Raw genomic sequence first — 27,273 nt, 5'->3', positions numbered from 1 at the left:
AGCTATTAATGTCAGAAATTTTATTGACCTGGAAAAATGCTCACAGTATAATGTCAAGTGAGAAGCAGTATAGAGAACATAAATAATACAATCTCAATTTTGTTAAAAAAAATGTAACTTACATACATACACACCCACATGGGAAATAACATGTTAGTAGTTAACGTCTACAGAGTTAGCATTTCATATCAAAGGTGTATTGAGGGATGGCTATAGTTTTCATCCTACTAAATTTTTTCTGTATTTTCTATGATAAACTTGTATTATCTTTATAATAGGAAAAAAATATTATTTTTAAAAACACTCTATATACTCTTAAAGACCAAGTCCAAAATGTTTACACTTACTAATTTTCATCTCCTCTGTCAAAAGAAAGGAGGCTACTGTTTTTGATTTGCTTTTGTGAGTTCTTTTTAACCGAGTCCTGCTTATTTATTTTATCTTCATTTGTCTTCTTCTTTTTTGAGCTTGCTGTTATACCTAAATATTTTTCATCTGGGGAACGCTTGACTGGTTTTCGATACATGATTCTTCCATCAGCGGAAGCTGGTTCTTCATCTGATTTGGCAGCCTTTATTTCTTCTTTAATTTTCATGACTTCTTCAGCTGACAGGTCTCCCTTTCTTAAAACCACCACTTGGGGCTGTTCATCTTCTTTGTCACTGTGGTCACCATCTTCATCTGGGAGCTGGGGCTGGATTCTCTTGGTCTCTACGGTGAGTCCTTCCCTGTAGCCGACCTGTTCCTTGAAGCTGGCCTAGAACGCCGGCTCGGCTGGCCTCACGTACGACACGTGGCTCTACTTGCTCATGGCCACTCGGGAAACACTGGCTCGCATTCCCTTCTAACATGGTCCTCGGTTATCTTGACTTTCATTTTTGTTTTAAACCTTCTTGCTGTAAAGATTTTCAAGTTTCTCAATCCTGGATCCAATATAAACCTTGAAGTAGTAAAATTTTGAATTAGCCATGATAAACAGAAAAATTGATGTGTGGCCCTGCCTGCTATTGACTTTTCAGAGACTGATTAGCCCATCTAAGAATTAACCAGGTGCTTTGCTTTTTTCCTTTTTCTCCAGAGGGCCTATCTATGGACATTTCACTTTTCAAACTTTTCTACTTGAAATAGGCAGGGCAGTCGAAAGCAATGGAGACCCTTATATCTTGAGTTTTCTCAGAAGCAAATCTCAAAAGCAGTTTATAACTTTTGAATTCCTAGTACTGGTATGAAGTGAATTTGGGTTTCCTATTACAATTTTTTGTGTGTATGTTTATGTTATGGTGTTTTTTTTAAAAAATGACTTTGGCTACTGCCTCTGGGCATTGCCAAAACATTGTGAATGAATAAAATATGAGGGCAGTATCAGCCTGTTATTCTCAATGCAGTGAAACTGATAGGGTTTTAGATGATTTGAATTATATTAGTTTGTTATACGTTGGTGTTAAAAAACACATACATTTCAATGACTTGTACAATGTGTATATTTAACTTTATATAAAAGTTAGTGCCTTAAAAGGTATACCTGAGGGTTTGACAAATATTGCAGTAAAATTTAGGGAGGTTTCTGAAAATTGGATATGAGGTATAGTCGGGTTTCCAGAATAGCTCTCTCTTTAGAAATGGTTGGGGAATAAAGTAATAAGATCCCTCTTTGGAGCATAAAATTAGTCACCAAGTAGTAAAAATTAATACGAATTTAATGAAGACGTTAACTCTTCACAGGAACAGCCCCACTTGTGTTTGGATTGGTAATTCCACTCTGTAGATGTGAAGGCACACTCTGATGTATTAGGTCATATGGATTATTATCTGTTGGTTTTTTTATCGCTGTGTAAGAAATCACCCCAAAACTTGGTGGCTTAGCTCCGCAGCAGTCATTTTATTATTATCTCTCATGGTTCTAGAGCATGACTGGGCTCAGCTAGGTGCATCTTGCTTGAGTTGTCTCACGCAGTTGCCTCCATGAGTGACTAACTAGCCCACTCACATGGCTGGAGGCAATTGAATATGGCTGTTGTCCTGGATGGGGACAATGGGGAAAGTTACCTAGACGCCTACATACGGCCTTGCCATGTGGTTTCTCCTTCTCACATCATAGTGACTAGGTTCCAAGAGTGAGTTTCCCCAATGGACCAGGCAAAACCTCTATGACCTTTTATGACCTAGCCTTGGAAGCTGCATAGCATCACTTCTTTCTGTGGTTACAGGCTTACCCCCATTCAGGAAGAAGGAACATAGACTCTGACCAAATCAATGGGATGGGTGTCACTGTACCATTGTAACGAGAGTGTGGGATGGGAAATCTTGTGGTTATAATCTGTGTACTCACTCTTTGAGTAAAAGGTAATAATGGGAGGAGGAGACAAGAAATAAGGAGGAAAAGAACCCCAGGGGTTGGTGGTGGAGTGGCAATAGTGAGAGTTGCAGCCAGCAAAAATGAGAGCAGGAGATAAAGGCAGGAGAGAAAACAGCACAGATGGAGCTGTCGGGGAGGCAGGACAGACATCCCCTAGTGAAGGGTGTCCAGGATGCTTATGGGGTCACAGTCACAGGAATTATGCCTGAGCGTGTGCCCTTGTCAGTATTCTGGGGAGAAGTACAAGGCATATGACCAATGACTTTTAGCATCTGGGACACAGTAGAGTCACTCTCTAGTGGCCCTAATAAACTGGCCATGGCAGCAGATGGTAAAAGTACAATCGGTGTTGTAGACTAGGTAAAGTATCAAAATCACCTTGTGATTGAAGTGGATTTCTAGTCTTCCTAGAGAGGAAGTAAAAGATACTAGTGTAAAATGATTGTGTAGACTTTGAATGAGAAAATGGGCACTTTCAGTTGTCCTTTCTCACTTCCTCCTTCCCTTGCAACAAATATTTATTTCGATTATTAAAATATGTACACTTGATAAAAAATATGTTTATTGAGTGCTTACAATATTCTAGGCACTGTTCAAGGTTGAGTTATTTGGCTAAAGAAGAATAAATCAAGTGATTACTGAGTATTGTTTTATACAATTGTTTCATTTACCTGTTATGAATTCTAGAAAGGGCTAGGATTAGCTTGCTATGAGGCATCCAGTAAATCATTTAGCTTTGAAAAGACTCAATTTTTCACACTATCTGTAATACCCATTTGTACAGCTCTTGTAGGTAGTGGAGACATGTTTGTAAAATAAGAAAACAGATGGGAAGCACTTCATAAACACTGAATCTCAGTACCTTTATTGACTGTGACTCAATCAGATGTTCTAAAGCAGAGTTGTGTGGCATAGTGGTGTAAGTTCAAGCATTTAATGATTATGTGCACTCATTTGTCCCACTAATCTTGGTTTAATACCTGGAATATGCTAATTAGTGTACCAGGCTCTGGGATTCAGAGATGAAAAAGCTGGACAAAGTTTCTGATCTGTGGAACCTATATGAGAAGAGTTCCTCTGTGGAAAAGATTTGAAAATGCGTTTAAGACTTAGTGAACAGGTAAAATGCATACATAAAGAAATATAGTCACCTGTGTGCATTCTCAGAAAGGGTACTTATATTCCAGATAGATGCGCTGTGGAAATGGTTTTGAGTGGCTAAAAAGCAGTCAGCAAATATGCAGTAGAACTGGCATTTTCAAAGAAGGAATCTCTGAGTGCAGTGCATTGCCTGAATAGTTTCAGAGTGCTGGAGGAAATGCTCTACTTGGTAATATTTGTCAACTTTAACCCAGGCTGGTATTAGGAAATCACCTTTAGTTGCACAGGATATGCATGTATTAAGAAAGGGTCCTAGAATAATAAGTCAATAGCTTGTTCTTCCCTCTTCCATGCGGCATTTTGGATGTAATTATATCTGTTGCAGTTTTTTTTTCTATGCTCACTGATTTTACCTATATACCAGGAGTGCCAAAAACATATATACACATGACTTGTACTCATCTTTTATTATCAGTGTAGATTATTACAATTTTAATACAGCTTTTTCCTTTCTTAAAATGTAAATACATTTTTTGGCACCCTGTGTGTGTGTGTGTGTGTGTGTGTGTGTGTGTGTGTGTATAAGAGCATAAGTCAGAATATAAATATGGAAAAGTTCTCATGAGGAAGTTTATCTTTAACTCAGACATTATATCATTAATACTTTAAATCTCATTATAACATGATAGCCTGAATGCTACATCCTTCTTCCTGTATGGAGACCTTGGAGAAAAATTGTAGCCTGATGCCATCTTCATCCATTCATTTATTATCAGTGTTCTAATGAGATACCAAATATCCAAAAATAGCTATATTAGGTCACATATTTCTAAGAAAATAGGTAAGTCTGCAGCAGGTTTTTAAACTCCACATAATTAGATGTAGCCCACAGTGATTCATTCTCTGGGTTCTTGAAGCTGAGGACATACCCAGTTTTTTTGTTGTTGTTGTTTTGTTTTGCTTTCAGAGGAGAAGTCAATACAAATCAGTATTTTTTGAACACCTTTCTAAATTTTGCGTACTGGACTAAATGTTTTACATTCATTATCTTGTTTGTCCTCATAACTTGTTGAGGTAGGTATTATCACTCAGTTTTACAGATGAAGAAACGGAGACTTTGGCTAAGTAATGATGTCCAGTGAGTGGTCAAGCTGGAATTGAGCATCAGATCTGTCTGATGCCAAAGTCATTATTGGTACTTGCTATGTTGTACTGTAGAAGGATTCTAACTTTTCCTTGTTCTCTCTTTTAGTTCCTAATTTTTCTATAATAAATATGAATCAATTTTATATTCCAAAAATATCAACCACTGTAATTTAAAATGTGTTTTGATACAGTTAAATTTAAAAACAAACAAACATTTTTTGGGGTAGTGTGAAAAATATAAAACTACATGAACCTGAACACTATAACCCTGTTTAGCAATCAGATACTGTAATTAATGTTTAAAATGAAATGCAATAGACATATACCATAAGTATTAAGGTTTCTACTTCAGTTATTTTTCTTAGGAAAATAACACCTATTGATTTAAGATATTTAGTCCCAGATTCTAAATTGATTTTATTTCATTGTCAACATAATTGTGGAATTGTCTTTTGACAAGGACAAGAAAAGCATACTCTTCCCGTTGTAGGCATTTATGGCAATAGAAAGGTTATAGGTGATTTTTGATGAAATTTGGTGATTAAAGGAATAAGGAGATACTTGAGGGTCTAGAAGACTCAGTAAAGGTTTCTGCTGATAGTGGAGATTTGAGCATTTCCCCCCATCTTTTCTTCCACCTCCCCCACCATAATTTGATTTCAGGCTCAGCTATTTGCACTGCAGAAGACAAATTAATTTAGATAATTAAATCAACTAATTTTAGTCTGTTTCCTTAGTTCTCCCTATCTCTCCTCTGCCCTGCCCCAGATACCTATTCCCCAAAGCTCCTTCCTTTTTGGCCGTGAGCTTGTCCCAAAGATCGCTTGAGGGTTTACTTCAGTGGGTCTTGGGTAAGACCTGGAAATCTGAATTTTTAACAGATGAGCTAGTCAAGTTGTATGATCAGACATATTTGAAAACTCCTGGGCTAGAATAAAACATGAATGAAGAGAAACAGTAGAAAATGAGATTTTAAAGCTGGATTGGTCCAGAATGTAAAGAGCCTTAGATTGTAAGCCATGGGTTTGGGACGTGGTGCTAGAAGCTGTGGGTAGCCGGTGATGAGCACCCTGTAAGCAGGGAAACAACTGTAGAAGTTGGATTGGAAGGAGTGGAGAGTAAGGGGCAGCTTGAAGGAGTAGATGTGGGCTGGCCGAACTTGTTAGAGACATGTAGGCATGAAGTGATGAAAGTCTGAACTTCATTGGCAGAGGTGTAGGAAGGAAAGAATATAAGTGCTGTTGAAATGCTGGACTTGAAAGAGCCTAGTAAGTGATTGCATGTGGAAGGCAGAAACCCAGAAAGGAGACAGCAGAGAGTCTGAGGCTGTATGCATAGGAGGATGGTAGTAGGGGAGAATTTAGGAGGGAAGATGGATCCACGTTTGTTGGCATCTATTTGAGTTTGAAGTTCCACTGCGACTTTCATTTGAAGTGTCCTGTAGGCCAACGGAAATGTGTAGCTCAGGAGAGACAATGACTGAAGAGAGCTGCATTTAGCAGTATTCTCCATGGATACGATTGTGGAAATCATGTGATCAGATGAGGTTGCCAAGGAGGATGTTACAGAGAGTATGGAGAAGTCGTGGGGGAACAGTTATGGGACAGGTGGAGAAGAGAGAGCTGTTTGAGGGCAAAAACAAAGAGCTATTACAGAAACTGAGAAGGTGGAAGTAGTGAGCAATTCTGAATTTTGCAGAGAGAGTAAGGAAAATGAGGTCTTACAAAAGGACATTGGAGTTTGCTCAGTTTTAATAACAAGGGGAGAAGCTGGACAGTCAGAGTTAATGATAAAGAGATGATGAGGAAGGGCTGGTGGGTAATCTTTCAGTTTGATGGTGTAGGACAGGAAGAGACCTTCATAGCTTGGGATGTGAGACGGTTTTTGAGGTCATCGGAGACTTGTGTGTATTCAGAAGCTCAGTGTGGGGGAGGAGAAAGATGAGTGAAGTAGGATATGCGTCATGGAGGATTCTAGAGGGCAGTGGTTTAAAGACAATTACTCATTTGGTGCATATCTACTCCTCATGTGTCCAGTTCCAGGATTGTGCTAGGGCTACAGAGATAAGGCTCGGTCTTATTCTGTAAGTAACCCAGAGAAGAATGACGGTGGACGGTGTGGAATTGAGCCTGGATGTCTCAGTGGTGGAGGCCCCACAGACGAGGGGAGGACTTGAAAGCTACAGCGGAGCATCAGGGTAAATACAATGATGAAATGGCGCACAGAGTCCTGGGGCATGTAGAGGGCAGAGGGGGAGGGGACAAGGACTCCATCGAGGACAGGTGCTTTGGTTGTCCTGTGCAGGATATGTGGGGATCTTCCCTCACCAGAGGCAAGGAAGCTTATCTCAAGTAGGGACAACAGCGTGGGCAAATACTCAGAAACGTATTGGAAGAACAATTGTTTGTATGATTGAAGCACAGGGGAGATATTCAGAGGTGAGTCTATCGGTGGTGTGGGCAGGAGCCAGAACACAAAATGTCTTATGTCTCTTGATGAGGAGTTTGGGTGTTTTCACTTTTTGTTTTTGTTTTTCCTGAAAGCTCTGGGGGAACTATGATAAGGATTTTAGCAGAGATGTGCAGTGAGCTAGTTTGCCTTTAGAAAGACTAGGCTGGCAGCGGTGTGAAGGATGGTTGAGAGAGGCAAGACTGGAAGAAGCAGCCATGTAGGTAGGCTGCTGGTTATTCCAGATGAGGATTGGTGGAGACTTTAGGTAGAACAAGCAGAGAATAGGTGGAAGAGGTGGTTGGGAAACAGAGTCGACATAGGTTTTGAAAGCTTTTCATGCAGATAGGAGATTTCGGGAAAAGCTGCGGTTGACTTCCTGCTTTCTCAGACTGGAAGGCAGAAAGAAACACTTACTGGGGTAGATGCTGAATGTTTTAAATGTCTTGGACTTGAGATGCTCATGGTATGCCTCATCTCAAATGGAGATGTAGAGCAGACAAGTGTGCATGACATATATAAATAACGGGACGGTGTGGCCTGAAGAGAAAAACATGGACGCCCTCAGCACAAGAGTGATAGTAAAGATCAGTGTGTGCAAAAGATTCCTGGGAGTGCGGAGCCTGTATACACACACATGCACACACACACACACACGCCCTTCACTGAAGAACTAATGATCCATTTTCTATATTTTCTGGATGCCCTCTGCCTTTCCGTTCTTAGCTATCTACAAGTTAGCCATTGGACTCTTATTGGGATCGGGCAGAAAAAAAGAAAGTGATAATACACAAATATGCTTAGTTTTACTACTGATTAGCAGATGTGATGAGAGCCTTAGAAGAAGAGGATCATATCCCACCTTGAGGCTTGGATTACTTGTGAAACTCCTTTGTGTGTCAACACTTGCTCTCCCCTGTCCCCTGCCAAGGACTCTGAAGCTCCAATTAAAAAAAGTAAATTAACCCCAGTGAAAATATACAAGTAGGCTATTTCTTGGTTTCTTTTTAAAATCAGTGGAGGGACAGATATTGTCTTTGTTTGGAAAATATATGAATTAGAATACATAGTTTTTAAGAATCTTTTACAGGGATCTCTATGTTACTTATTTTGCTGCTCCAGCGATCTCTTTTTAGTACTAAATACACTAACAAAAATAGAATTTAAGGCCCTTTTCAGTATCGAATTGAATCACAATTGAGACATTGCCCCAGAAATAAAACTCCTATCTGGAGCAATTTTAAATTGGAGCCTTCATCATAGCTTTGATTTATTACTGAGGATTAATTTGTCCAATGATGGTAAGGAAATGAGGGTTATCCCTGTGGAGGCGGTGTTTCCTCTTAGCAACAGGGAAACAATGAAGCTCTTAGACTACCTTGTTAGTTGAAAAAATAACATCTAAATCGGAGCTTGCTTAAGTGGCTATGATGGCCCGCTTCTTAAGAGAGACTAAAAAGAACTGTTACAGATTTAAAAGTGTGAACCACATGTGGATCTTCTTTAGATCATGTTTTGAATAAATAAACTGAAATATATATTTTTGAGTCAGTGGGACAAGAGTGAACGTAGGCTGGTGTTAAATTCTACTGAGGAATTATGGGTGATTTTGTTGTTTGGTAAAATGGCACTCTGATCATCTTTTAAAATGTTCTTATCAATTAGAGAGGTGTGCTGAAGTATTTACGGGCAAAATGGTATGGTGTCTATTATTTGCTTACAAAACTCTGAAGCAAGATGTGTTGGGGTGTAGAGATGACATCTCAATGGCAGAACGTTGATAGTTGTTGAAGGTGGGTGAATCGGATTCATGATACCATTCTCACATTATATGCCTGTATAAAAAGCTTTCCATTTTAGAAAGCTTTAACAAAAGTGAATGCAGTATGTGTGGTAGCCAAGAACAGGAGGGAGATGAAGGTCTGTTCTCACCTGTTTTTCGACACTTCTATGGTATGTATGCCACTCTTTCTGCATGTAGAGCGATACTCCTCATATCTTTCTGACCCACAAATTGAGGAATATGTCACCACAACTGGATTGGGTTTCTGTGATGATAACACCGTACATCCAGGATTTGGGTAGTGTTCTTGGCAGTTCCTATCTCATCCTCTTCAGAGGTTTGAGACTCCAGTGGATATGACCATGTAGGGGATTACTGGTTTCCTTACACTTTTGAGACTTTTGATTGAGTGAGACATGGGATGATCTGAAAAGAGAGGTAAAGTAGGAGAGGGTAGAAATTTAAATATGAGTCATGTTTCCACATGTAGACCTCATGATGTAATCACGGCTCTTCTTATTCGTTCAAACCTGTGCTGGAATCAGCCCCTTCACTCTTTTTTTTTTTAATTATTTATTAATTTCAGGTGTACAAGACAAGGTAATACTTAGACGTTCATCATTTATATCCCTCACACTGTGAACCCCCCTCCCCCCATCCACTATCCCTCCAACCTCACACTGAACCATCACATTATATATATAAAATTATAGTTGGCATTCATTAATGTTTAGCTTCTGGTGTACAATGCCATGATCAGGTATCCACAGTATCCCTGAGGTGGTCTCCCAAATAGGACGCATGTCCATCGGATACCCAACTAAAAGTTTTTTCACAGCAAAGGAAACCATCAATAAAACAAAAAGGGATCCTTCTGTATGGGAAAAGATATTTGCCAATGATATATCTGATAAGGGATTAATATCACAAATCTATAAAAAACTTACTCAGCTCAACTCCAAAAAAACAAACAACCCAATTAAAAAATGGGCAGAGGACTTGAGGAGACATTTTTCTAAAAAGGACATACAGAAGGCAAGAAGACATATGAAGAAATGCTCAACCTCACTAACCCTTCACTCTTTCAAGCCAAGGTGTAAGTCTGTGCTGCGTGTGTGGTTTTTGTTTTGTTTTGTTTTGTTTTGAACTAAACTCCCGTCTGAAGTCTCTGCCCGTTGCAGACAGCAGGGTAGTGAAATGAGCTGGCTACAAAGGGAACGTGATTTCAGCAAACCAGCATGAACTTGTTTGCTTCTTTGAATTATTCCCAACACTGTAGGATGTTAATATGTCATCTCAGAGGCATATGGGCCCATCCATTTTGATCATCATCTTTGCTGTTCTTTGGCATTTAGAACTCTGCCTTTCCTCTCAGGATCTTCAGAGGCTTAGAGGAAGGCCCAGAGTTTTCCAGACACCAGCTGCTGCTTTGCTTAAGCAGATAGAATAAATTAAGCCCTTTGGTCTCCCTGTACTCATCTCTGCCAATCATGTCACTACAATGACATGATCCATGATGGCTAAGGGTGGTAGTTTTCTGAGGACGTGATAAAATGCCTTTTGAGTTGAGATATCTTGACCCAGAACTTTCCTGTGTCTTCATGTTTAAGCCTAGGATTGCTTATTTGTCCAACTAACATTTGTCCAACTAACCATTCATTTGTACAGCTAACAGTTTTTAGGTATCTATTATGCACTAATAGTCTGTTGGGTGCTGGTTCACAGCGCAAGGTTTTCTATTCATGGCAGAAAATTTCAGTTATTATCTGGATCTGTGGAGTATGAACATGAGCTAAAGGGTTTCAGGAAGTAATGGGGTCTTAACTTGCCTTTCCCCTCATATCCCTTCAGAAACTATGATGCTTTGTTTCCTGCCCCGGACGTGCCTCTCCAAGGGGGAACAGTGGGAGAAGGAAGGGGAGAAGTTCCCTCCTGGTGCAGGGTTTGCTTTTGGCATAGCATTTTTTGGAAAAAAAGCAGAAACAATGTTATTCATTCATTCAACAAATATATATTTACTTCCTGCCAAATACAAGCTACTCTAAATAAAAGAACTCAGAATAGATTTAACTACATTTTACCCTCCCAGCTTCAGATTTTCTTATATGCCAGAATATTTTAACATCTTTGGAATTTTGTAGCAAATACCAGATTAAAAAAACAACAGCGTCCATTATTCTGTAGACATAATAGAGAACAACACAAACTCATCTACTTGACCAAGAAAAACATAAAGGCAGGGCATTAATAATCATGAACTCCTATCATTACATTTGTTCTGTGTTCAGAAATGTGACGATAGTTTCATTGACTGGACCAATAGTTTATTGTGATGATGAGTCTTCATTCCAGAATTTGTTGCTTAAAAATAAAATATTAAAAAACGTTGGAAATCCTAAATTGTTAACATTTGTTGTAATAAATGTAGGTGAATAGAAGTTGTTCTTGTTTTGACCCCCAGTGTCATGTGAAGATTTTAGAAGATTTTTTTTTTCTCTTTATAATATGTTGGGCAACTCATCTTTCCATCACTCCCTCCCCTCTAGGAAAAGTCACAATCTTTGAACATTGTTTAGAAGCAGGAAGTGATTGCTTTTACTTGCTGTCTTATATAATACTATGTTGTCTGAACATTTTAAGAGGTATGTATGTGTGTATTTAATTTTTAAATACTTGTTTTTTGACTGACTGCATTATATATAATAATAAAAGCTCAAATGATGGAAAAGATATATTGGGTGAAAAGGCAGAGGGAATGTTTCTTCTCCGCAGGTGATGTTTCTTTAGTGAAACATTCTTGGCCTAGCTCTGCCCAGTGACTTATCTGATTGGTGAGTTTGGAGGGAGAAATAGGGTTCGTGCAGTCCGGCCCCTTCTCTCCCCTCCTCCTGGAGCCAGCCTGCTTGTAGAGGGAGGTGCTCTTGGTCACTGTGGCCCTGCATGTATGAGGGAGGAATGTGCTGGTCATCCTTGCCGAGGACTGGATAGGTAAGTCTTGTCTTAATCCAGGGATCAGTTCATCAAGGAAGGCTGCTGGCTCAGCATTTAAGCCCCATTCTCAAATATCACCTTTATAAAGAATAAGGGTAATGTTTTGACCCCTCTATGCTTATTGGTCTTATTTCTAAATTAGTTCAGAACTAGAGAGGGGAAAATGGGTGTTATTTATTGGGGTTCCTTAAAGTGCATAACATAGTGAGAAAGTAATCCCCCCTCAACCCAGAACCCATTACCAAGTCCTGTAAATCCTTCCAGAAATGCTTTGTGCATATACAAATGTATCCAGAAATATGTATGTGTACCTCCCTTTTTTATGTTAAAGAATGCTGAATATTCTGTTCTCTACCAGCTTTTTCCTCATCCTATATTTTGATGATTTGATACTTATTATTGGCTGCATACTATTCCATAATGTCGATGTTGTATTGATTTTACAACCAGAAAGAATAAGCGTGCCTCTGTTTGAGCCCTAAACCCTGATGAATAGTGAGAAATTGCAACGCTCTGCTGCTGGCCAACAGGGATAGCAACTGCTTTCAATGATTTCTTTTTCACACGGTAGAGGCATAGTATGTATCTCAAGGTGGAAAAACTTGTTCCTTCGTAATAGAGAGCATGCAGAAAATCTTTTATGGAGGGACCTACATTTTCAGAGAAACTATGGCAGACATTTACCTGGGAACTATATAAGCTGAGTAATAGTTAGAATGTATCTTTAAGGCAGTTAGAAGTAATTTTTTTATGAAGGAACTCCTTGGTACTGACACCTAACCGGAAAGTAAGACCTAACTGGAAAATAAGCCCTAGCATGATTTTTCAGGATGACATCCCCTGAACATAAGCCCTAATGCATATTTTGGAGCAAACCTTAATATAAGACCTGGTATTATTTTGGGGGAAACATGGTAAAAGTTGTTCTAAAATATTTCAAACAATAAAATGTTTATATAAATGTGTGTATTTTAAAAAGCAGATAGCTTAGTGAAATTACAACATTTATAGGTATTTTCTGTTATTCCGGTCTATGTAAGAATTGCAGAATCTAAATGCAGTTTTCATTCTACAAAACTCAATGCATTTAAATACCTTTCATGGGTCATTATTCCCTAAGCAGGTTTAGTTTTTGCCAGAATGTTTTCCAAGGTGGTGGTGTTGATTGCATTACTCAGAGTTAACATGAATGATGTTGAACCAGTAACCCCTAGTCTTTATGTTGGGTGTTTCTGCAACGTAAGAATTGAGTTTGTATTAAGTTATGGTATTTCATATTTTCTTAGTTATTTTTTTGTTTTGTTTTATTGTCCTTTCTGTTCAACTCTCTTTATATTTCATTTGGGGACATTAATATGTTCCATTACCAAAAATCAGTGCATGCTGTTACTGGTATTGCTCTTCTGCTAGTGAATTTGCCTTTTGTTTTCCAATACCAACAGTGAGGCTGCTGGATTTAGTGTGTCAGTCAGGCTTCCACCAGAGAAACTGAATCAGTGGGAGATATATAAAAAGATTTATTACAAGGAATTGGTTTACATGATTTGGGGGGCAGGCTAGGCACGTCTGAAATCCATAGGGCAGGCGGTCAGGAAGTCTAGGGCATGGCTGAAGCTCTTGTCCACACGTGGAATTTCTTCTTCTCCAGAGAAGCCTTAAACCATTTAAAGTGATTTAATTAGGCCCACCCAGATTATCAAGGATGATTTCTGTGTTTAAAGTCAATTATGGATTTCAATCATTTCTTCTAAGTGCCTTCTCAGCAATGTTGAGATTAGTGTTTGGTGGAATAATTTGGACTGTAGCATAGCCAAGTTGACACCTAACACTGACCAGCACAATGTGTTTCTCTGTTGTTTGTTAGAATTATTCTGGTTCTAGTACTTATTTCTGTGGCCTGCCTAGAGTTGCATTCAGTTGGCTATATGCTTTTCTTTCTCATACCACCCCCCCTCCTTTTCCTGCAATTAAGTTAACTTTGTAATTTATTGCTGTATCCAGAGCAGCTTCCACTCTGCTCCAGTGCCAAACATTTATTTTCTCTTTTCTTCCTTTGGTTTTACATGAAGTTTGTTTTCTCATTTCTGTTATTTGTCTAACCAGGACTGAACGTTCCCATTGTTTTCTTTATTAGCTAAAGTTACAGATCAGCTTGGCACCCATTCCAGCAGGAGTTTTAGCTCTCAGAGACAATAGTTGCAAAATTGGATGCTGCTTTCTTGGCTCCTAGTTGTTGTCATTGTTCTTTGTCACCCTAACTTGGGGAAATTCCATACTGGAGGTTTGATAGGACTAAAACAGAATGAGGAATCTAATTGCTTCTCTGTGTTTTATGCTGCTGCTTCAGAATAACTCCCTTCTAGCTTCCAGCACATTCTCTCTTTCAAGACATTGCCCTTTCCTGTTGGATTTTCAGAGTTACAAAATTCCATTATCATTATCTGAAGAGCAACATTTATCAAAATTTGATTCTTTTCACAGTATAAAATGTTAAAGTATTATGAGGAAGTTGCTATAAGTGTGCCCTTCACTAAACTTAGCCCAGTATTTTGAGTTGTTATTATTATAAAAGTCTTTGTTTCTCTAGAATTTTTTCTAATTGCCTACAGAACATTTTAATATCTTCATTCTTTTATTTTGCCCTTTTACATTCTAGAAAAAGGAAATGTCAGCTTTTAGCAGGACTAGATAAGCATTGAATTCCAAGAGGTCAAAAAGTATTAATTTGAATCACGGGCAAAAAGGTCTAGGATTTAGTCGTAGCCACTTATCTATGATTAATAGAAATGGACTTTTTACTTCTTGGTATTTTAATGAGTAATAACATGGTCAGATGGAAAAATTTTAAGTATAAATCGTTCAGAGGCCCAGAAGGTCCATAGTCAGAAAACACTGACCAAGAAGCAAAGTGTGGTAGAATCTGTTAAGTTTCATGGTAAGGGGTATCAAATATGACCTGCTCATTTTCAAAGAATTACTAACTATACACAAATAAAAATGAAATTCAATAAATCACCTTATCACCATCTTTATTTTGATAATTTATCACTGTGTGACAAATCACCCTAAATTTAGCAGCGTAAAACAACAGACATTTTATTAAGTTTCTGTGGGTCAGGGTTTCAGAAGAACTTTGGAAGGCCGCTTTTTAGTTTCATGTAGCTGCAATCAGATGGTCAGGCCTTGTCTTCATGGGGTCCAGTCTGGGCTGCTTGACAGCAGGGAGCCTCGGGGCAGTCAGACTGCTTCTGTGATGGCTGAAGGCATCAATTGCCAGTATTCCAATGAGCAAGGTGGAAGTTGCATCACCTTTCCTGGCCTGGCCCCGGAAGCCACATTGCTTACTTAGTTTTATTGGTTAGAGGCGAGTCACAAACCCACCCAGATTTATGGAGAGGGCACTGGACTCCCATCTTTTGATAGTGGAGTGGCAAGATTCTGAAAGAACACATGGGAAAGGAGATATGGTCAACTTTGGAAGAAACAGTCTGCCATGGTCTACCATTTGGCCACAATAATTCATTCACGTCTCTCCCATGTGCAAAATATATTTTTGGACTTCCAAGACCCTCCAGAAGTCTCATCCCATTACGGCTTCAGGCTCAGGCTCAAAGTAAAGGACCTGTCATCTAAATCAGGTCTGGGTACAAAGGAGGTTCCTCGGAATCAGTTCCTTGGGTGTAGCTCCTTGAGTGTTATTCTCAGTGATCTGCCCGACGCACACCCACCACACCACAGGAGCACAGGCCCTTTAAACGCCTTTCCCAGCGTGGGAAAAGGGGAGGCACACAGATACATGGCAGTTCTGGATTCCAACCAGGTCCTCACTGTCAGGTCCTGTTCGCCTTTCTCTGTGGCTCTTGCTTCTACTCTCTGGACTCTGGGTTCTGCTCTTTAAGTCATTTTTCCATAACAAAGAGCCAGCATTTGCAGTTGGGGAGCTTTTTCAGACACCTTCCTGCCTATGAAAGTTTGGGTATCTGAAGGCCCTTTTCATTTTGTATTCTGTTTCTTTTATTCTAGCCCAGTTATAATTTCACAATACAAATATCCAAGAAACTTGTGGGTTTTCTGTGAATCTTGATGGGCTCATGCCATTTGACAAGAGCCATGACCCTGTGATGCTTTGTCTACCGTGGGCTACATGTGAGACTACTGAGGGGACAGCACCCTTAAGATCCTTAAACGCTTTATTATTCAACTTAAGCTTGTTAGAAGGCCTTCGGTCAGTTTGAAAGTGTCTAGGAGGCACTGCCTTAAATCGTTCTGAAGTCTTAACAGTGTCGCACCCTCACGCCCAGGATCTGGTCCTTGCTCTGAAGTCATTTCTTCATTTGAGAATTGCTTGATAATCTGGCGAGGCTGGAAATGAGAAACAGTTTTATAGGTAACACTGTGCTCTTTAGCTTTTCTCTCTCTGCTCACATTTTATCATAGGCAGCAAACAGAAACCAGGTGTCACTTTAAGTATCCTGCCTGGAAATCTCTTGAGCTAGATCATCGTGTACATTTCACTTTCCCACTTTACCGTGGATATCAGTGTTGCCAAACTGCCGCTGCCTGGGGGCTCCTCTTGTCCTCTAGCTTCCAGTAACATTCTCCTCACTTTCACTTGAGCCCTCACTGACAACCTTCTCAAAACAACAGTCCTTTGAATTATCTTGCATGGTTTTTGTGTGTCAGGAATTTGGGAAGGGCTTGTCCTGACTCGGGGTCCTCTTGCATTCCCTGTGCTGGGGCCCTGAGCCACTGAGGAAGCAAGTCTGACTGCCACGGGGCTTCTGGATTGTTGTTGCTTTTAGTGGCTCAGTTTGGGGGTGATTAGTTATATGTCAATAGTAACCGGGACAATGAATAATGCTGTTTCCGTTCTGGCCTTTGTCACCCTCAAGCCCTAGTACATGCTCAGTTCTGCTTGCAGGAATCCAAATATAATCATTCCCTTTCTGTGTTTTTCTATTGTCTGAAGTCTAAGCCCTCTGACTTGGTGTACAGCCGAGGGTGCAAACTGACAGGCCAAGTTTGCCCCACAGACACGTCGTTTTTTTGGCTGTGCAGACGAATTCTTTTTATCTTGCCATACTTGTTAACAACAACAACAACAACAACAACAACAACAAATCAAGAGCATTCCCATAAATAATCCAAATTATCCACCTCTTGGGAAGAATCAGGACCTGGCAGCACTGGGGTTGCCTTTCTGTGGCCGCAGTGAGCTAATGCTGGGCACTCCCTTTAGGTGGGACCCTCCTCTTTAGACCACCCAGGTCCTCTCTCCTTTTGTGCAGGCTCTTCACACAGCTTTTCCAGCCTTATTCTCAGCCATTTCCTTAAACCTAACCTCTAGACCCTAGTACCTTGTGACCCAGCCATGTTCCATGAGTCCGCAGATCTCCGTAAGTTCTTACCTTCTGTCTGGGTGGGAAAACCTCTCTGCTTTCTCTGCCTGGTGAGCTCTTGCTATCCCTCAACATCCAGCCTTCCATGCTGTCCGTGATAGATGGTCATCCTCTTTCCTGAGATCTCACAGTGTTTGTATCTCTCTTCTAATGTTGCATTCACATTTTATTGAAATTATTAGCTTAAATGTCTGCCCACCTTCCTGGATTGTGAACTGTTCCAAGGTGTAAGCTTTTATTTTATTAGTCTTTTGTCTAGAACATGTCACCAAGGTAGGCACTAAATATAACTTTGTTGACTGAAAGAATAAAAAGGTGATTGATTCTTTAAAAAGGCAAAGCGAGCTCTCTGCCCTGAAGGTATATACAGTTCTGTATGTCATTCGGTAACTAATACAGACTAGGATGATATAAAGCCGTAGGCAAAAAAAGCCTCTTCGATTAGAAAAGTAGAGAATGAGGAAGGGCAGATCAGGCCGAGGTATATTTGTAATTCATATGTAAAAAGATAGAGCTGTGAAAGTATGTCACTCGCACGCAACTGGATCTTGCCTTCCTTGGCGCCTCCTATGGAGTTTGTTCATTCCCGGGTTCATTCACTCCTTCGCTCCTTCATCCGCCATTACGAGTGCCCATGTAGCTCCGTGCCAGGGGCTGGGCACAAAAGGACGAGCCGGGTGTGGAGAGACTTGAACATGAAGGAAGCCGGGCTCTTTCGGTAGGTGGTAGTGAACTCTTGTTGGTTTTTTAGAGAAAGTGCTAATGTGTGACCAGTGGCAGTTGGAAGGATAAACTAGGAAAGAGATTAGAAGCCAAAAGATTGATTAGAAGTTTATTTTAAGAGGAGAGACAGGAGATCAACATTGGAGGGGATGTGACTTAGCGCAGTGGCAGCTGAGGAGGAAAAATGTGCAGAATATAACATTTGATAGATTTGGGTTGTGAGAAAGATGAAACGTGTGATAATAGCACTTGTCATGCCTCGAGTGTTTATTGTGTGCCAGGTGCCATGTTAAGGACTTTATATGACTGTGCCCTTTGCCAAGATGACAGGTGTGTGGGGGGAGCGGGAGTTCAGAGACATTTTTTTTTTAACCCAAAATGGAATTTTATTTTAAATGCTTTGTAATTAAAACAATTTATAGGAAATATGTGCCTTGTGAAGCCAATACTCAGTGACTGCTACATTCAGACGGTTTCTACAACCCTGTATGTACGTATAGTGACATGCTGAGCAGGAATAACACATTTATGTGTTTCTGTTTTTCTGGGATTAGAAAGAACAAACAGCCATGTCAGCTAGGCCAGTAGTTCTCCATCTTTTACATTTCACTTCTCCTAAATATTTGATCAAATAATCAATGTTCCAAATTGTTATAAACAAAATGAATAATTTTCAATGACATTTATGTTTACCATCAATACATGGTCATATTAATATTTACAGGAAGTTTGAGAAACTAATTTCATGCTGTAACTGGTAAGGATCTATATTGCCATTGTACAGAAAAATTATCAGGTGTAAAACTCTTGATCCAGTTTGCGGAATGTATATTGTTTTCCTATAAATAAAAGAAACTTGAAAATAATGTGATATTTTGTTTTCTAAATCTACAGATTACAAAAAAAAAGTTTTCTGGTCATTTTGAACATTATGAACATTTAGGGATATAGCTAAAATAAAATATTTACTGATTATAATTTATTAGTATAATTATGTGTAACTAGGTTAAATAATATCTCAAAACATTTTTATTTAGAAATACATCATTGGCTTTTCTTTCTTACTTTGTATTAAGCAGTATTATTTAGGCTCTTGACTTGCAATATTGGCATCAATCATCATCGAGCCAATTTTTGCATCATCTAATGCAGTTTTTCAGAGGATACCCTTTTCACTTTCATATGCATTAAATATATGTACAGACATAGCACTGTTTTCTCATGATGCTTTTGTAAGAAATGTTGTCCCAAGCCGTATGTGGGGACAGAGCCCCAAAAAACAGTTTCCAGGCTCTCGGCCTCACATAGAAAGGTGCTGGCTCGGGTAGTAAATGGCCATCAACTGTGATCAGATGGCCATCAGCTGTGGCTAGTTGGCCGTCAGCTGTAACCCGTAAGCCATTGGCCACTAATATAACTGCTGTGGCTACGCTAGCAGAAAAAAATGGGGGCTAGCAAGAGCGGATTGCAGAGAGACGGATGCCGCCGGCGAGAATATAGTGATATGACTCCCCTACTTATGGCTCCGTGGGTGTTTTTTTTTGGCCTCACCGTGCCCTGCGTTTTTATGTGGGGAGCGGGAGCAGAGACCCCGCCGGACGCCCTGCACGACAAATGGCGCAACGAGCAGGCCGCCCTGCACGACACCGTATGTATCAATTTGAGTAATATTAATATAGTTCCCTCCAGTATTTATATTGGTATATGTTTGGTGCATATGAGTAAAAATCAATTAGTGTTTTGCTTTTAAAGGCGAAATTTGAGAGGCTTGTACAATAAAATTGAGATATTTCCCATTGTAAAGTAAAGTAGTTGTTCCCTGAATAACTACTGAATTCACCTTCAATGTGTTTGTCAAATTTTACAATGTTTCCATGAGCCGAGTCTTATCATCAGCATTGTACTGGTAAACATTGAAAACTGGCGCTCTGTCAGTGAGGGTGAAACAAATCATAATTTGTACTACAGCATTTTCTAATTTCCATTGTGTCAATACCCCTACTCTGGCCAATTTTAGGCGGCCAATGTGAAGTCTGGCAAACTTTCTGAAATTTTAGCAATGTGCTCTCCCAAGCCAATGTGAACTCACTCCAGCACGGAGGTGTTGACTAAGACAGGACAACAATGCAGAAGTGTCAGGATGAGGCTGGGGGGGCGGGGGGCGCCTTCACAAATGGGTGGGAGATGGCAAACTAGAATTTAATCAGATGTTCATATACAAAAGCATTTGGAAAATGAGACTAAGAGATGAAGTTTCTAAGGTCATCAGCTTAAATGAGAGAGGAGAGGCCCTGGAGAATATGTGTTCACTCGGGGAGATAATTCCTAGTGAGCTAAAAGCATGTAGTAGCCTAAGAGCAGCTTAGGCTGTATGGTCAAGACAGAGAAGAAAGAACAGAAGGAGCTAGCGAAGGATGAGTGAAGTGGAAGGAGAAACGTTATGAGCACAGGTCTGGAGAGAGCGTGAAGTAAACCAAGGGGATTCAGTTGTGTCTACAAGAGAGCATTGTGGTAACAGAGGAGCATTGAACTACACAATTGTGAATTCATTAAATCTTGGGGAGAGAGAACAGTTTTGGTGACTTATGGGGGACAGATAACATTTTGTATGAGAGTGAGGATGGGCTGAGGAAGTGAGGGCAGCAATTAGAACTGATCTTTAGAAAAACGTTGACAGTGAAAGGGGAGAGTGATGGAGTGACTGCTTAAGGAAGTAGCAGAATCCAACCGCCCCGTTTTGTGAGTAGCAGTATAGGAGAGAATTAAACATGTTCATGATGGATGTAGAAAGCCGGAACCTGGCTGTCACTGTCTTGAAGGAATAAATAAGAGAATAGATAAATGACGAGCACAGCAGTGTTGGTCTTTAAAGGAAAAGGAATCCATTTTCCTTACACAAGGAGGGAAAGAGGCTAAGAGCGAGGACAGCATGAAGAAGTTGATTAGGAATAGAAGGGTTGTGTATAAGTTGGTGCTCTCAGAGTAGCATGTTATCATATTTGAAGTGATTGGGGCTGGGTGAGATGGGGCTCTCCTGTGAGTGGCAGGAGCAGAGGCCAGCAGTGGAGACCTGGGGCCAGACTCCTGGGCACACATCCTAGCACTCTCTCTCCCAGCTCTATGAGCTTGAGCCCATATGAGCTACACCTTAGTTTTTCTTCTGAACAATGTTGGGATAAAATGATTCTCAGCTGACAGGGCTACTGTGGAGATTAAATTAGATAATGCATTTCAAGTGATCTGAGCATGTGAACTATCGTTATGTAGGTAGCACCTGGTACTATTACCGTGTTTCCCCGAAAATAAGACCGGATCTTATATTAAGTTTTGCTCCAAAAGACGCATTAGGGCTTATGTTCAGGGGATGTCACCCTGAAAAATCGTGCTGGGGCTGATTTTCCGGTGAGATCTTATTTCTGGGGAAACACAATATGGCCTGAGGAGAGGAAATAGGCTAACACAGAGCTGAAGTGTTATCTAGCACAGTGCTTCTCAAACCTGCGTAAGAATAGGAGTCACCTGGGGAGCTTGCTTAGTGGCAGATTCAGATTTAGTGAGTCTGGAGTTGGGGGCAAGATTTAGCATTTGTAATAAGCTCCCAGGTGATCTCTTGTCGCTGGTCCAAAGAGCACACTTTAAATAACAGGGTATAGCAGTGCTCATGCCCCGACTAAGAGTGGCTAGTGGTCACCTGTAACGTCACCAGGCAGCATGGTTTGTTCTCCATTTGTTCAAGGGTTTGGGGTACTAATCAGTGCAGCATCAAGTGAGTCAGCTGTGGGCTCCAGGCATTAAATAACAGGGTTAAAGCCAGGAGGGGCTGATGGAAGAGGCAGGAGAGGACCGAGATCCACAGAGCTGAGGGAGGCCAGGCAGGAGGTGTGGGACAGAGGTGTCAGAGAGGTGTGGTCGCAGTGGTAATGTCAGAGTATAAGATCTGGCTTGGCACAGTGAAATATTTACTACTGAAACCTTACCAAGTCTAATTTTATTTTTAAATGTTTGATGATTTAGAAGGCTTTTCGTTTGGCGGTGTCTCAAGGACATTATAAACAACAATTGATTGGAAACATTTTTTTATACTTTTGGTCAGCAGAATGCCTGATAAGAGAAAAATTACTGGGTGTTGTTTTGTGCCATGTCCAGTCCATCTTCAGTGGGCAGACGTGAGGTGGGTGGGCTTCCCGGGTTACTGGGGCTCAGGCTGCAGTCAGGAATGCAGTGTGTTCAACCAGCAGAGGGGAAGTAGAGTGCAGGATTCCCACTGATGGGGAAAATCCTTCCAGGGAGATTCCGAAATCCCATGTCCCGGGAGAACAGCTGGCACGTGCTTGGAAGGAGGGGCCATGAATGATGGGACAAAAGGTACTAAATTTTGGTCAGTGTTAGTTTTCTGTCTGCCCGGGCGAGCACTAAAATCTTTACACAAATAACAACAAAGAAATCACATTTATCCCTTGTTTAGAGTGTGTTAGAGAAACACATTTCAATTTTTAACATATTTCACACCCTGCATAGATAGTTCATCCATTGGCTCTTTTATACTCTCCTTCATACCCTTCTTCCTGTTCTGGAGTCAGGGGTCAGATGGTAGCTTGAGATGTTGTATAGAGACCCCGGGTCCTGATATTTATAAAAAGCTCCTGTTCAGAGGGGCAGCACTGGGGAAGACTAGTCAGACCGCTCCGGTGACTTTGCCTACTTGCTGTCATTCCCCGTTTCTGACTGCTCCGTCCTAGCTCTGCCTCTGACATCTGACCCTGCAGCCACCAGAACCAGTCAAGGAACCATTCTGTTCCTCTCTGACTGAGCCTGACTTCTTTACTTGTGGAAATCAGGACTTCATTTCTGTAGTGGATTTTCATAAAGATGCTGTTTTGAGAAAAAGAAGAAAATGTTACTTCCTTTTTAGAGGTATGGTGTGCATAGAACTGCTCAATTGCATTTTATTCCCAGTCTTAGGAATAAATGTTACTGCACATAAAACTTTTCTAACCTCCCTATTGCCAGCTCTGACCTGAGGAGTTTATGGGCTTATGAATATCTCTAGCTGTTGCTTAAATTGAACTCATTTCTCTGAGAATCATTGGATTATATTTTTAAACCCATGGTAGAGAAAAAAAAATCATGATATCACTTCTTTTTTGGCTTTTACTAAGTGAGTAAATTATTATTTAACAGAGTAAGAGTAATGTAACAGTAATGCAGAGTCTTGAGGGTGAATAACCTCCATTCTCGTCCTTGTAGGAGTTGGGGGACGATAGAAGCTTTCACACAGGTTTTTTAATTTTTTTTGAAGTTTTCATCGGATATAGTGTTCCTAAATAGAAGTTCCTAGATAAGGACCCCATTTCTTAAACTATGTGAAACTTAGTTGTCTCTGCTCTAAAAAGTAGAAGTCGTTTTCTGTCATCCCTACAAAACTCCCTGCAAGGATGTTAACTGTAAAGTGCTTTCTGGTCTCTTCAGTAGAGGTCAGTGTCATCTAAATACACTATGAAATCTGGGTTTCAAATTATGCAGCAACTTTTTTCCCTTCCAGTAAACTGAGAGGACATTCTTAATGAACAAATTTGTATTCTTATTCTTGCTACTCTTATACCAATATTTTATGCTATGTAAGTTTTTGAATCTTCTTTGTCTTAATTTCTACATGTATTTGTTCAACTGATATTTATTACTTATAGGTCCATCCCGCCATTTCGTTCAATGTCCAAGCTTACAAATCCTAGACATTTTGCTTTATCTTTCTCTCTTCCAGCAAACAAAACCAAGAGGGAGACAGCAAGCATTCTAAAATAGAAATAGAAAATCGCCATTTTATTGTCTGTAGTTGGATCCTGCTTTTTATAAACGTTACTGACAGATCTTGTAAACAGAGAATGAGAGGAAAAAGATCATAATTTAAATGTTAGGGCGTGAGGCTGCATTATCTCTGACTATTTTCAGAAAGAGCCTTTTCCTTCGTATAATCTTTTGCATAAGTACTTAAAGAATACTAATTCATCAACCAATGCTTGGGTTTATAATTTCATTAAAAGTAGTTTTGTTCTGTTTCTAATGCACAATTTTACTTGTTTCTTGTTTTCTCAGTTCTTAGTTAATATGTTTTGTGATAGATGTAGCTTTAAATTCTTTCTTTTAAATGTAGTCATTAACAGATTTTTCTCTATGTTGCTATCATAATTAGTGTTGTTAAGAAAATAATTTTATTGCATACATCAAGAAAAAATATTTTGTCTATTCTCTTGCCCCTTTCTTTGTAGCTTTAAAAGGATCAATCTGTTCTGAAAATCCAGAAGTGCATCTCAGCATTTTTTCTACCGTACTTTGCCTGCATCTATAAGCACCATTAAAATCACTGTTGTTAGAATAGGTCTTTCCAGTGACTCAGAATGCAAGTGGAAAAAATAACTTACACTAAGCACAGAAGGGGTTTTACTAAATGCTAAGTGTTTCAAAGAAGAATTAGTCTAAAAAAATTTTTTTGGAGTGGAAAGAAAACTTTTTTTATTTCCTTTTTGAATTGAGCATAACTGTTTGCAATTATGAATAAGAACTTTTTACTTACCTTTAAACTTTCCATGTTGGACCTCAGATCTTCTAGACAAGTGGTCAGGCTTATGTTTACAGGTGTTATATGGTAATGCCTGCAAATCAAACCCAGTCTAAGCCTGTATTGTTTGTGACTTCACATTGATTGACATGTGTAAATGCTTACTTTCTAAACAATTAAGTTCTGTGGTATTTCCCTTGGGGTTAATGAAGTACTTGTGATAGAACTAAGTAGTTTCTGTTATGGAACATAGCCTTTCTTCACATCACAGTCTTTCAAAGTCTTCATAGGACATCTTTGGACAACTTCTTTTTCAGTTATTATTCAATGGTATTAAGAAGACTCTCAGATTTGAATGGGAGTCTGAGGGGTTTTTTTTTTCTTGCCTTAATTTTATAGCCGTGGTCTTGGGTCACTTTCTGGGCCTTCGTCTCTTCAGTAAAATGAGGGGATTGAACAAGACAGTCTCCAAGGTCCCTTTCCAATTGATATTTCTCGGAATCAGTAGATCACTAGCTGTTACATTCACATCATGGTCATCTGGTACATTGCTTTGCTTAATTATGTCTCAGTCCATTTTTTTTAAGGCAAATTACTTTGGTCAGAAGCTCATCACTCTCCATCATCCTATCTTTTAAAAAGTTTTGCTGCTTTTTCAATCATGAAGACATTTGGAAAGTATGCCCGTGGATTGCGTCTCTACCCTAGTTTAAAAAAATTGAAATAATTCCAGAAGACTGATTATAATTTCTAGATTATCTGGCATGACTGCTTATTATCTTGCTGTATTCCCAGCAATCTCACGAGTCTCAAAGTGCTACAAGATTTGTTAAGAATAGTCTGATACTGTTTTGTTTTGCTCAAGTAGGTTGAGCAGAATCCTGGGAAAACAAACATGATGTCAGGTTCTGAAAAAGAGCAAGGTGGCAACAAAAGGGTATTTGCTGTTTTGATTTAGGTTTGAGATCGCTGATACCACTAGTCTTGTATGCTTCATTAGGCTGCCTGATTCTCCTGCCTTCTCTCAATCAGCCGTCTGTTGCTTGCATGCCTTTTTTAGGCAATGTTGAAGCTTACCACGTGACCCTTTATGTATAGTAATTAATAAAGTTAATTGAAGCAAAGTGAAAGATGAGCTTAATGGCTGATACATGTAATATTCTTCCAAAATATTTTGCTCTACCTGTATAGTAATGCATTTCAAGAACACACTATCTTTGGAAAGAGGATGAGTATGGGAGTCTGGAGGCTTTGTAGTGTGTTTTGGTATTAACTACTAGTTATCCCTGAATTCATAACCACTTAGGTTATTTTCAGTATAGGTGTGTGCTGTGTAACCCAAGTAGCAGCACCAGCGAGCACCGTTCACATTCGACTAGTGAAGAATTGGTTGGGTTTGTTTTGATTCAGGTAAGAAGAGTTCCTGGGTCAAGTGGTCACCTTCATAAAACCGAAGACGGTGACTGGGAGTGGAGTGACGACGAGATGGATGAAAAGAGTGAAGAAGGGAAAGCAGCCTTTTCTCAAGAAAAGGTAAATGACGTTGATGATGATTAGCTAGCCTGTGTAAATTTTATTTTTGTGTTATTTTGTGTGTGTGTGTATGTGTATGGTGTGTGTGTATTAATGGATACATAATTGTTTTACAGTCACGAAGAGTAAAAGAAGAAAACCCAGAGGTGAGTGGTAGTTATTTATTGATTTTTATAATTTTTTTCCACTTCATTTTCTTTCCTGTCACCCCTCGAGGTATCAGACTCTGATCCATTTGGGGAAGAGACTTCATGTGTAGAAAAATAAAAATGGACATAGACTTTGCAGGTCCCAATTCTGTCTCAGTTACTTTTGAGCTGTATAAATTGGGGCAGGTTGCCTTACTCTCTGAGCCTCAGTTTCCTCCTGTGTCAAACGAGCATGGTTACAATGCTTGTAAAGTTGCCCTGAGGATTGATGAAATCACCTACACAGAGCACTCATTGGGAGCCTTAGGACACTAGTTAGACAATTAGTCTTAACTTTTAATAATACTGTCATTTAGAAAACATAGTCGACATATAAGAAAAATTCATTTTAGATTTATGGCTTTCAATAAAGCAAGATATTTAAATGGTTAGCAAATCTGTGTTGAATTTGTTGGTCTTGATTTTTAGATCGTGGTAACTAAGTAGGCAAGGAACACTCTTTTATCAGCTTCCCTTTGAGAGCTGGTCATCTTTTGATTAACTTTACTTCTTCCATCTGGTTCATTATCCTAATATCGAATGACTAATGATGATTATAGTTCAAAGGACTTGCTAATTCTCCTAGAGGAAATTTGAGCATATTTAAATAGCTCCAAATATTTTATGGACCTAGTAATTAATGTATACCTTGATAAATTCTCATTAAGGAAACAGAAGACTTTGGGTTATAAATGATATCCATTCCAACTTTTTATGAATTAACAGACATTTTCTTTTGATTACATGGTGTAAATCTTATTCTGCTATCAGTGGCACTAGCCAGCTGGACCTTCTAAAAAGGCAGCGTCAGAGCTACAAGCCACTCCTTCCCGTTACTGTCCCCTCTCTTGTTTTCTTTTCATCCTTCATGCCATGTTGATAGGCCTTTCCAAGGGATTTTTGAGTCTGTCTGCCTCCCATGGGCAGCTCTCTTTCAGATCCTGTGTCCTCCTATGTTTATCTTATGAATTAATCTTTCCATTTCATACATAAAATATAAACTTTGGTCAAGGAAGTTATCTGTCTGTGTTAGGAATGATGGTGATGAA

At 39.6% G+C, this 27,273-nt stretch overlaps 1 protein-coding gene and 1 pseudogene across 13 annotated transcripts in view; one reads left to right on the top strand and one right to left on the bottom strand.

The window, feature by feature from the left end:
• STK39 (serine/threonine kinase 39) overlaps positions 1–27,273 on the top strand; it is a 281,370-nt gene that overhangs the window by 135,571 nt on the left and 118,526 nt on the right. For 10 of the 12 annotated variants that reach the window (XM_081051899.1, XM_081051895.1, XM_081051906.1 and 7 more), the window contains exons 11-12: positions 25,914–26,036; positions 26,153–26,182. In XM_081051899.1, coding sequence (XP_080908025.1) covers positions 25,914–26,036; positions 26,153–26,182 — 153 coding nt within the window. The remainder of the gene's footprint in view (positions 1–25,913; positions 26,037–26,152; positions 26,183–27,273) is intronic. The other 2 variants (XM_081051901.1, XM_081051898.1) reach the window with 1 other exon arrangement.
• LOC308498969 (uncharacterized protein KIAA1143 homolog) lies at positions 347–24,533 on the bottom strand (annotated as a pseudogene). The gene is made up of 2 exons: positions 24,519–24,533; positions 347–799 (listed from the first exon to the last, which is right to left on the bottom strand). The product of its transcript is annotated as an uncharacterized protein KIAA1143 homolog (transcript).

The sequence above is a fragment of the Rhinolophus hipposideros genome (genome assembly GCF_964194185.1).
Source record: "Rhinolophus hipposideros genome assembly, chromosome: 6".
Taxonomy (NCBI): domain Eukaryota; kingdom Metazoa; phylum Chordata; class Mammalia; order Chiroptera; family Rhinolophidae; genus Rhinolophus; species Rhinolophus hipposideros.
The sequence above is the reverse complement of the archived record's forward strand: the minus strand, read 5'-3'. Positions and strand labels throughout refer to the sequence as shown.